General features: G+C 38.8%; 1 protein-coding gene across 1 annotated transcript; it reads right to left on the bottom strand.

The window, feature by feature from the left end:
- Positions 1-51: 51 nt before the first annotated feature.
- Positions 52-10,514, bottom strand: LOC141443761 (uncharacterized). The gene is made up of 9 exons (XM_074109109.1): positions 10,391-10,514; positions 9,367-9,542; positions 7,530-7,632; positions 6,317-6,427; positions 4,591-4,669; positions 3,664-3,745; positions 2,467-2,592; positions 1,108-1,222; positions 52-60 (listed from the first exon to the last, which is right to left on the bottom strand). Exons 1-9 carry the CDS (start codon positions 10,499-10,501, stop codon positions 52-54), a joined length of 912 nt encoding a protein of 303 aa, XP_073965210.1. The 5' UTR covers positions 10,502-10,514.
- Positions 10,515-12,433: the final 1,919 nt, after the last annotated feature.

Genomic DNA, 12,433 nt, shown 5'->3' with positions numbered 1-12,433 from the left:
TATGGGTGTGCAGCCCGATTCTTACTTGGCAGTTCCTTTCAGAATTTCCTGCTACTTGTACTATTAAAACAACAGAATCGTGAACCTTTGTGGAACCTATTTCGCAGTAGCTACTGACAAGCTACCGCCAGCTACCAGTGGTAACATGGTGTACAGTTGTGTGCTCTGAAGATGAGCTCTGGTTGAATTTGAAACGCGTCATTGTAGTGTGGTGGTTATGATAGATGATTTGTGTGTGTTCTTACAGAGTGGAGGTGGAGGAACTGCATGAACACGCATATCTTGCATAAACGTAGCTACCATACACCCTCGACGCAGAAAGAGGGGTTTATAAGTTGACCGCAAGTGTGTCTGTCTGTGGTAACGTAGCTCTCAAAGGGGTAAACCGATTTGAATGCGGTTTTTTTTTATTTGAAAGCAGTTTGTAGCATGGCCGTTAGAATGTTTCATCAAAATCGGTTAGCCGTTTTTGAGATATTCAACTTTGAAGTGACATGTCGGGGTTTTCCAACTTTGAGTTAGGTTAATAGTCCATTGATATGGACTCCGAAAAGTAAACGGCTGATTCAAAAAATTACTTAGTTGAGAGAGTTCACGGTGGGTCGAGAATCGAATGAATCGACTGTACATTGCTAAGTATATCGGAATGGCGATGGTCCAGACATGCATTTAGTTGGACAAAAAACCTAGAATAAAAAAAACCGGCCAAGAGCGTGTCGGACACGGCCAAAATAGAGTTCCGTAGCCATCCGAAAAAAAATAGTACTATTTTTCTAAGGATTTCGTATATTTATACGGAATCTTCCAAGTACAGGTATATTTTTAGGACCATATATACAACCTATCCTAGCCTTATGTCTATGCCACTCTAATATACTAACACTACTAATAATTCTCAAGCAACAACTTAGCCGTTATAAGTTTTCCTTGATAAGTGACTACATCCTGATTTTTTTAAGTGTACCATTTTGTTGGCATTTACAGCTTTCTAGTACGCCTAACCGCCTAACGCCTAAGCCGCGGACGGACGGACAGACAGACAGACATGGCGAAACTATAAGGGTACCGTTTTTGCCATTTTGGCTCCGGAACCCTAAAAATTCTTACCTTACGGTTTTCTTCGTCCAGATCTAACCGGGTTCTCCAAGGGTCCGGCATCAGTCCAAGTTTAATCTTCAATTTGTTTTCTCTCACGTGCTGCCTTTGGATTTCCATGAACTTCCTAAAATTAAATATACAGCGTGTATTTTAACCCCCATCGCAAAAGGAGGGGGTGCTAAGAGTTTGACGCCAATATCTGTTGTTTGTGGCACCGTAGCTCCCAAACGAATGGACGGATGTGTGTCTGTATGTCTGAGTGTCTGTGTGTGTTGTGTGTCTGCCTGTGGCACCGTAGCTCTTAAACGGGTGGACCGATTTGAATGCGATTTTTTTTAATGGAAATAAGATTTTCTAGCGATGGTTTTTAGACATATTTTATCAAAATCGGTTTGGCCGATATTAGGATAACTATAGATTTTTTTACCATATTTGTTTTTGTTTTAACTTTATAAGGCAGACGGGTTTTTTTTTTTTTTTTTATTTAAACTTATTATCATCATCCTCAGCCGGCAGATGTACACTTAAAACGCCACAATGAACGACTACTCGCCACTGTGCATGCAACTCTCATAAGTACCAACTGCTCAACTACCAACGGTTTTTCTCCCCTAACAGCTATCTGTTCTTCGAGCGATGTGGCCCGCCGATTGTCACTTCAACTTGGACGTTTTCAAAAAAGTGTAAGTACGCTTTGTATTTTTTTGAAATTTTGGAATTATATGGTTTTTCCTACTCAGAATTAAGAGCACAATCAATTCCGATAGTTCAAAAAAAAATCCCCAAAAATATATAAATTTTGCGACGTTTTTTTTCATACACTCAGTATGGGTGTGACCACGGGCGGCGTGACAAAACTGGCTCATAAAATTTTGTATGAAAAAATGGGGACATTTTTTTAAACGATCGGATCGATTGCGCTCTTGATTTTGAGTAGGAAAAACCATATTTTAATTAAAATTACGAGAAAAAATAAAGGGTACACCTTTTTTTGAAAACGCCCACGTTTGCATATTTATCGAGCTATGTCGGTGACTTTTAGTCCTTCGACACATTTCCGTATTCCGGATTCTATCGCGCAAAGAAACTCCAAGCATAGCTCTCTCCGTAGCTCGTTGCGTGACTCTGAGCCTCTCCAAGAGGCCAACAGTCAAGGACCACGTTTTCAGAGCCATTAGTCGTCCCTGGCAACACACACACCCTCGTCGAAGACCTTTAGTCTTCAGGCACTGCGGAATATTGGACGAGAAGACAAGAAGAAGAAATTTAAGCTTGAATTAGATATTTCAGCTGATGATTATGATCGATGATGATAAAATTGATAAATCCTTCGGAGACTTTGTATGAGACAACTGGAACTGTAGGTACCTGTATACTGATTGGATTACGCTGGCCGCTGCCGACTTCATGAACTTTGGCGTGCTTTTGACCTTCTCTACTACATACAGCCGTCTCGTGTTGTTTTTCGAACGAAAATCTTCCATGTAATATTGCCTGTAAAACGATTATAGGTGTAGCGAATAATATCGAAAATACAAACTGCATGGATGCACAGAAAAACCAGAAAAAGAGACCAGCGCTGGGAATCGAACCCAGCTCTGTGCTGCGTGCTATAACCCCTACACCACCGCTAGACAGGAGTCTAGACACAAATTTCTCCTATGCATACATATCTCAGATTGCTTTTTTCCAACTACGCTACTTAAGCAGCAGCACTAGCGACATCTATTTTTAGCTCTCATTGAGAGACGTCAACACTCTTTCGGAACTAACCGCTCACCCAGACAAGAGATGTCGCTACTAAGCAATCAAATTATGATTGGTATCGATATGATTATGATTTATATCGGTATTGGCTTGGTTTTGATATGGTTTTCACGGGATGACCGTAAAAGTAACAAATTTGGAGTTGAAATAAAAAATACAAAAAGACTCCAATGTACCAATCATAATGTAGCGAATAATGCTTTGTCATCGTATTTTCTCGGATAAGTTCGTATATGTTTTGCTTTCTCAACTAGCTTACTAGAGTTTACTGAAGCGTGCTGAAGCTAATTGAGACAAAACTACAAATACGAACTTATTCGTCAAAATACGATGGAAAAACTAATTTACAATATATGTATATGTTAATGTTGTAGCCAATGGATCGTACAGTCAAAGAAACTGAACCCCATACCAGGGTGAAACCTATGTACTACTGATGTCATATTCACATCCCATATATCTGCCAAAGAAATCATAGCGAAATTGATTATGAAAAGGTCCGACCCTGACAAATGATTCACGGAAAATCATGTGTTTTGTTGAATAACTTCAAAGTCAAAATCTCTTTATTCAGTTTAGGCTTCAGAAGTGTCAACAAATCTACCATAGCTTTTTGTATGTGTTAGAGGTAATACTTTTTGGAATTTTGTTATAAAACGTTGCATATTCGATTCTACTCAACAAAGGTTCTTCCGAACCGGTGTTAGATTTTTCTCATTCAGCGCTTGGTTATAGCCTAGATTGAATAGAGGTATTTCGACTTTGACTTCGAATTTATATACTGTTAAACTTTCTAACCTGAATCTTTCCTGTTTTTGAATTATGTTGGCCTGCAAGAATTCGTCCGATTTGATACTGGGTTCGCTCTCTTTCTTTTGCACTACAAAAGACAAAATAATTATTATGTACGGTCGAGGACTTTAATTCATGAGCACCATGGGACCATTTCACAGTAAACGTCACAGTAACATCGTATTAATTAACAATGAAAATCGTAATGACTTTTCCTTTGAAAAGATATCATAGTGGCTCATGAATTAGTGCTTGAGTGTACTTATTCCTCGTTTCGTTCGTTGTTTGTTTCATTGTCGTTTCAAATAACCTTTTTTTTTATAGGGTTACCTCCCATAGTCGTAAAGTGGGGGTGATTTTTTTTCTCTCATCCAACCCTATAGTTTGGGGTATCCTTGGATAGGTCTTTTAAAACCATTAGGGGATTGCTAAGACAATTGTTTGATAGTTTGCGAAATATTCAACTTTAAAGTGCTAATTTTCATTAAAATCGAGCGATCCCGAAAATTTGAAAAAATTCAGGATGGTAGTAAGTACTTATATCAAACTTAAAAGGAAAACTATAACGGTTAAGTTTGCTTGAGAATTATTAGTAGTTTAAGAGTAAATAGCAGCCTAAGGTATAAAATACAGCTAAACTTGGAAGATTCCGTATAAAATACGAAAGCCTTAGAAAAATATTACTTATTTTTTTCGTAGTGGCTACGGAACCCTATTTTGGGCGTGTCCGACCCGCTCTTGACTGGTTTTTTTCGCGATTTCGGAGCTGGTCCCGTAGTAAAAGTTGCTCAGTGTGAATCTCCCCATCACCCCTTTCACTCCGGCTCATGACCCCGGAGTCACCGAGTCCACCCAGTATGATTTTTTCACAAAAACTAGGTATGTAATAATATTTAAATTATCTACGAAATCATAGGTACGTATTGTACTAGCCTACGACTTCGTCAGAGCTCATGGCCACCATACGGAACTCATCATCGCCGAAGCCACTCTGCATTTGCGACGTCTCCGCCTGTAAAATAGTAAGGTATGCTTAAAATGCAGGGGGGGTACTCTAATTTCGAAAATCCAAGTTCGTGTCGTGCCATCTCTCTCACTCTCGCATTAAACGCAGACAGATCAAATTTTGCCAAACATTTGTTAAAATCAAATCATTTTTTTTTCACTTCTCATGCTCGTAAAGTTGGTGTTTATGCATAAAATAAAATCTTCATCTAAGACCAAGGTAATTACGTGTCAACAGCCACAAACAAAGAAGTTTCTTTATATTTTTTTAATACATTTTATATTTATATAAAACTAAAAATCAATCAAAGGAATCGAAATAAATCACTAAAACTAAAAAAAATATAAGTGAACAATTGTTTTCACTGTTGCTATTTCATTTCCTCGCCATAGAAGTGAAAAGCAGAGTGTAAAACTCGAGCATTTAATCCATTTTCCCTCGACGTGTCTATCCACCCTCGCCGTACTGGCTCGGCTGGCTGAACGTCTTGGGTAAAATGGCTCGTTTCATGCTCTTGTTGTACAATCTACTATTATTATTAAACTCGGATTCTTATGAAGTGTTACAGTATTGCGGCAAGAGGGTGTGTCTAGATGCTCTGAAATGCATGGAAATAATTAGGTACAACTGTACAACACAGTAGGGGATTTATTATTAATGAACAGGTAAATTTAGTATCTTCTCCCTTACTACGGCTTGGGTCTCATTTCAGCAATAACAGTTAGGATTAATAAAACACGCCATAACAATAAAAAAAAAATTACAAACAAACAAAATACTTTATTTAAATAAACATAGCCAATACAAAAGAAATATCCATCAGACTCCAAACTAGGCTGAGCCTGTATCTTGGACGTCTGCGGGTGCGAGTAACTTATTAGAAAAACAGTAACAACATAAATACGCTAACAATTATGTATGTTTACCACAAATTAAGTTATTAACTAACTATAAACAATACTGAAGGTGCATGCAAAAAAGTAAACAAGTTTATGTGCGAATGTGTATGTGAGCGCGCACGCGCGCGCGAATATGTGTATGTAAGTGAGTGTGTGTGGGTGTAGGAGTGTATGTGTGTGTCTAGTCCCGAATAATTATTTATTATTTAAAAGATTTTCTGTCTCCAAGTAAGATAAAGAGCCAATCCATTCTTTTACAACAACTTTAGCTCTAGGGACCGATAGAAGCTTATGTTGCTGTTTTGACGATTAAGTTTATGTTGTTTGAGAAAAAATATAGGTGGGTACTTGGAGAGTTACAGTGACTAATTGGTCGTCGTAAAACGTTTGTTTTGGTTTGTTAGTCTAGCACACCAGACTACGAGTTTACACTTTTGAGTCTTACATCCAATAGCATGGTGAACGGTTGTGTTGCTCTGACTGAAGATCAGCTCTGGTCGAGTTCGAAAAGCGTCAGTGTAGTGTGGTGGTGGTGATAGAGGGGTTAGTGTGATTTGTGTGTGTTATTGTGGGGAGGTGGAGGAACTGCATGACCACGCATATCTTGCATAAACGTAGCTATCAGTCATAAGGTCGCGGGTGAACAAAGTAATTGTTTTAGTTCATTGATTTGGATTGGAAAAACTTATTCTTCTTTCGTTTACTATTTCTGGTGTACAATAAAGAGTCTTTGTATTGTATTGTTTTTTGTTACCTGTGGCGGGGGTGCATTTTTCCTCGCTACCGCCTCTGCCCACATTGTCTGAAGCAGTTCTTCTACAGAATCCTTCCTGGCCTCGACAGCAAAGTGGTATGGAACCACTATCTGTAACATACTTCACAGATATAGGGCATACCTTGGGTCATCGGTGATACTTGGTAATTCCTGCCTTTAGGGGCATACATGTCCAAATGTCAGAAAGTCCAGGTGTCACATAGTCCATGGTCAAAAAGTCCGAAGGATGAAACGTCCTAGTGTCTAAAAGTCCTAGCGTCAAAAAGTTCATGGTCAAAAAGTCCGAAGGATTAAACGTCCTAGTGTCTGAAAGTCCTAGCGTCAAAAAGTCCATGGTCAAAAAGTCCGAAGGATTAAACGTCCTAGTTCTGAAGGCCTGAATCCCATAATGTCTCATTGTATAAAAATATGACCAACACAACTAAATGATATATATAACTGAAATAGATTAGAGAGCTAGATTGCTCATCTGCATTATTTCTAGTCAATTATCTAACACCCTGAGGCCCATTCTCGGTAAGATCCAGATGCATCTATGATGCTTCGTAGATGTCGTGTCGAGTCGACGTTCTTTTTGTGTCGGGGGTTAATAAAATGGATGGCAGGGTTTTGATGCTTAAAATTGGGTCGCGCGATTTAATTGCTTGCATTTCACTATTATGAGCTCAACGTAAGATAATAAGGCAGTATCACCGAAATACTAAGTATCACCGAATCATACCAAATATTACCGAATTATACCAAGTATCACCGAATCATACCAAGTATCACAGAATCATACCAAGTATCACAGAGTGATACCAAGTATTACCGAATCATACCAAGTATTACCGAATCATATCAAGTATCACCGAATCATACCAAGTATCACCGAAACATACCAATTATCACCGAACCGAATCATACCAAGTATCATCAAATCATACGAAGTATCACCGAATCATACCAAGTATCACCGAATCATAGCAAAGTATCACCGAATCATACCAAGTATCACTGAATCATACCAAGTATCACCGAATCATACCAAGTATCACCGAATCATGCAAAGTATCATCATATCATACCAAGTATCACCGAATCATACAAAGTATCACCGATTACGACGACACCCGAAGTTTCAATCAATATCAGAGGGCTTGAGCCGTAGTTCCCACGCGTGCCCAGTGCGGATTGGGAATTTGAATGTTACCTCAATATCCTTGGGAGTCAGATGGAGTTGGATCAAAGCGGCGTCTGCGTAAATGTAGTCGTTAATTATCAGATGAACTATTTCGTTGCGAAGCTCGTACATTCTGGACAGAAAAGTAGGTTTTAATGCATGAAATAATTAAATATACGTTAGAGATGAAATGCGATTCGGTGAGTCGCTACATGAGTATTTTGAACAACTTTTGAGCAAATAACAGCATATTTGGATTTACTTCCTTTTAGCACAAAATTAAACGCAAAATGAAGTGATGTAATTCGGTTTGCCTCGTTTTATTAAAAATAATCCTTGAAGACTTGGTGTTATATTAAGTCATGCATCATTTATTATTTTTATTATTTCGCTACATTTTGCTACATAATAAAGTGATTTATCAATGCAATGTTATTTATACCCGACTGCGAAGAAGGAGGATTATGTGTTTGACGCGTATGTATGTATGTATGTATGTCTATTCCTATGTCCTCTCGTAACTACTTAACGGTTGAACCGATTTTGATAAATGATGGAATTCTTTAAAAAATCAAAATGGCGGATTTTTGGCAGCAAATTGTAAGTTTTCAAAAAAAGTTTTTTATTCAAACCTATCCCCCCATTCTAAAAATATATGGATTATAACCGTTCACAGAAAAGTGTGAAATAAAACAATAAATTAAATAACAAAATCAAAAAGCCAGACTGCCTTAAAAAGTACTAAAAAGAAGAAAACAAGTCTAGTGGGCTAGAACTTTATTAAGTAGCTAACTTAAAGTTCAACAGACGGGACCCATTTAAATCGTGACGCTCAAAAATTCTTACCTAATGGGCCCCGACTGTTGAACTTTAAGTTAGCTACTTAATAAAGTTCTAGCCCACTAGACTTGTTTTCTTCTTTTTAGTACTTTTTAAGGCAGTCGGGCTTTTTGTTTTTTTTTTAATTTATTGTTTTATAAACCTTAGCAATATTATTAAATACTTATATAAAACTATATTGGTTTAAAAAAAAGTGCAATTAGACATTATTATACAACGTTATTATAAAAAACATAGTAAACAAAATTAAATCCTACCAAATAATTAAATGGAAACTAGAAGTGCTAATTACTTAAATTTTAAACTCGATTTGCCAAAATTCACGATTTGTGAGTTAAGCCCGTTTATTACTAAGCATGAGAAATGTTCTTTTCTTTATTGATCCTGCCTGAAATTTTAGAATAGAAATATGCGTTCACGTGACCTATTAAAAGCACTATTAAATAGCAGTGCTTAATGTTAAGTCATGGACTGAATCAAGCAATACTATGTAAGCTAGTTCAACGGTGCTGTTTAGTAAAAGTTCTTTTTGTTGGCTGTATTTGTATTGTCTTAATACATTTCCATACCAAATTTCAAGTCGATGCCATTGACCGTTGAGGAGTTCCGTCCTGCGGAGACGATCCTGGCGGGACTACCAGGATGTCACTGACAGATTATTGTATTATCACCAGAGATACATTAGGATGCCAAATTTTAAATCAATCCGACTAGTGGAAGTGGGTCAAAACATACATACATTGCAAATGTAATAAATATATTTTCTTTCTTTTTTTAACATTAAATAAAAGCTTGCAATAACCGAACCAACTAAAAGTTGGAAAACCCCCGACTTTGACACTTCAAAGTTCAATATCTCAAAAACGGCTGAACTGATTTTGATAAAACATGTTTAAGAGCTACGGTGCCACACCCAAACACACAGAGACACACAGCGGTCAAACTTATAACACCTCTCTTTTTGCGTCGGAGGTTAAAAACCTGGTTCTCTGCGTCATTCCGTCACACTGAATCATTGATGTCTCACCGTCTTATAAAAACACTGACAATATCCTTTATATACGGCGCCCTTTGCAGATGCGCGCTCGTCACAAACGCCTCATACATTCTGTTGATTAGGCTGCAGTACTGGGCGTATGTCGAACCCAATACTTCTGGCGGCATGGCTCGTTCAGTGATTCGGAGGCCTTTGGACGCTTTGAACTAAAAAAAAAGTTTTTGCTAAAAATGTCATTTTTAATACAACCTTTTTTTGCTGCCTGTACTTTTTGTTGACTGTACTTGTATTGTCACCCAAACTACGTTTGTATACCAAATTTCAATTTCAAGTCGATGCCATTAACCGTTGAAGAGTTCCGTCCTGCGGAGACGATCATGGCGGAACTGCCAGGATGTCACTACCAGATTATTGTCTTGTCACGCAATTTACATAAGTATGCCAAATTTCAAGTCAATCCAACTACTAAAAGTTGGTCGAATTTAACTTGCAAGATTTGATTACAGACAGACAGACAGCGGGACAGGTGAAACCAAGGTGAAACTATATGTATGCGGTATGCTTGTGTTACCTATTTCAATACACTTCACACACAAATATGAATATGACATGCGTCAGTCATTTTTCTACAACAATGTCTAAGTGACATTCCATCATCCCAGCCTATATATGTCCCACTGCTGGGCACAGGCCTCCTCTCAGAACAAGAGGGCTTGGGCCATAGTTCCCACGCGGGCCCAGTGCGGATTGGGAACTTCACACGCACCATTGAATTGCTTCGCAGGTTTGTGCAAGTTTTTTTCACGATGTTTTCCTTCACCGCATAGCTCGTGGTTCAAATGTAATTCCGCACATGAATTTCGAAAAACTCAGAGGTGCGAGCCGGGGTTTGAACCCACGACCCTCTGCTTGAGAGGCGATAGGTCAAACCACTAGGCCACCACCAATTCGTTCGTGCTAGCTCTGTGAATCGACCTGTAGCTGTGTGTGTAATCATTCACTTCAACTCTCGTGGCACTGCCTATAATGATGAGGATGAGTAGATGGGTCTCACTTGCAAGTTGGCATCTTCTTCTATAACTTTCTTCGCTTCTGTTAATATGTCCATCCATTTTTGATGAGCTGCGATAGGTACGTCTATGTTTGCGGGAATCGGGAACGGCATTGCTTAGACCAAGTATAATGTATCTACAAATAACCTAATCATAAAAAAAAACATTTTTTATACAAGATTTTTTTGCTTGGACTTTTTGTTGACTGTTCTTGCATTGTCACTCAAACTACATTTGCATACCAAATTTCAAGTCGATGCTATTAACCGGTGAAGAGTTCCGTCCTGCGGAGACGATCCCGGCTGGACTACCAGGATGTCACTAGAGATTATTGTATTGTCATAAGTATTCCAGTCAGTCTGACTATTGGAGGTTGATCAAATTTAACTTGCAAGATTTGCTTACAGACAGACAGACAGACAGACAGACAACGGGACAGGTAAAACTAAATAAGAGCTTGTAATTAAAGTAAGTTTGCTTAACAGTGAACTGGCCTTTATGCTACCAAGTCCAAAATGTATATCCTATCATGCCGTCTTGCTCATGCTTATAGTATTTAATACGAGAGGGAGGGTAGGTAGCCCTCCTGAATGACACCTCCAACAGGTGAAACCCTCGATATTGTCATTTCAAAGTTATCTCAGAACTGGCAAAACCGACTTTAATGAGACTAAAGTCAAATCCATCTTTATTCAACTAACTTTCTCGATCAACTTAGAAAGCGCAACATCTCAAAAACGGCTGAAACCTTTTTTAATGAAACTTAGCTGAGAACCACCGCATAGTAACTCACTTTTACGTAAAAACCGCATCAAAATCGTTCCATAGGTACATTTGACAGCTAGGATGTCACAGACAGACATACAGACATTGGTGTTGGATTTGGGGCCATCCATACATACTTGACACAAAATGTCTACCATTTTATCCCCCCCCACCACCTCCGCTTATCACACCTATTGCTCTGTGTCACAAACTGCATCCCCCCCCTAAACGTGACGTAGATTTGGTTATCAACTAGATAGAGTGCATTTTAGTAACTTGCTGCATACTTATCTCAATTTTGGGAGGAGGTGTGGCTTGGTTCCTGTCTGCATTATCCATTTATGGATGACCCCCTTTCAGTGGGGGCCTTTTAGGGCCTTCGCCAGCCGTCGCGGTGCGTCGCGGGCGCAGCCTGCGGGCGGGTGCAGATACAATCCTGCGCACGCGACGCGCGCAGTTAGCGCTGCTCGTACTGTTGTTCAACAGGCGGCCACCCGTGCAAACCGCGTCGGCTAGCGTAGACCCTTAGCTGGTAGTATGACAGCTATGATAAAGTACAAGACCTGGCAGCTGTATGAGAGGCCTCTTCCCAACAGCAGATGTGGCTTCGATTGACTCTTGATCAGTTCATTTGTGAAGTACCCTCACTAAAATTTTGATATCACAATTTTGGAATAAAAATGTATTCACGAAAATTTTGAATTTAATAGATACGTGAATTTTGACATGTTTACCGAATGGTGATAATTATTCTGTCATGGCATTGTTTAGACATAGACGACATTTGGTGTCACCCGCCATAGACAATCAATGGCCAATGACAACGGCCACTGTCTAAGTTAAGAAGTCGGCCAAGCGTGAGTCAACTTTTAGACTTTTTAGGGTTCCGGAGCCAAAATGGCAAAAATGGAACCCTTATAGTTTCGCCATGTCTGTCTGTCTGTCCGTCCGCGGCTTTGCTCAGGGACTATCAATGCTAGAAAGCTGTAATTTTGCACGGATATATATGTAAACTATGCCGAGAAAATGGCACAACAAAAATTAAACCGATTTTTCGATTTAGTGATGTGTTTGCGAAATATTCAACTTTAAAGTGCAAATTTTCATTAAAATCGAGCGTCCCCCCCGTCTAAAATCTAAACCGGTGGGTGGAAAAATTTGAAAAAATTCAGGGTGGTAGTAAGTATATCAAACTTTCAACAAAAACTATAACGACTAAGTTTGCTTGAGAATTATTAGTAGTTTAAGAGTAAATAGCAGCCTAAGGTATAAAATATACC

Source organism: Choristoneura fumiferana, chromosome 28 (assembly GCF_025370935.1).
Source record: "Choristoneura fumiferana chromosome 28, NRCan_CFum_1, whole genome shotgun sequence".
Taxonomy (NCBI): domain Eukaryota; kingdom Metazoa; phylum Arthropoda; class Insecta; order Lepidoptera; family Tortricidae; genus Choristoneura; species Choristoneura fumiferana.
This window is presented reverse-complemented; position numbering and strand designations above follow the sequence as displayed.

Excerpts from the sequence above, each read along its gene's own strand:
- LOC141443761 (XM_074109109.1), bottom strand. The coding sequence starts at position 10,501 with ATGCCGTTCCCGATTCCCGCAAACATAGACGTACCTATCGCAGCTCAT. Across the intron at positions 7,633-9,366 it reads GTCAGTGTTTTTATAAGACG|AATGTACGAGCTTCGCAACG; the intron begins GTGAGACATCAA and ends TTTTCTGTCCAG. Across the intron at positions 1,223-2,466 it reads GTAATCCAATCAGTATACAG|GAAGTTCATGGAAATCCAAA; the intron begins GTACCTACAGTT and ends ATTTAATTTTAG.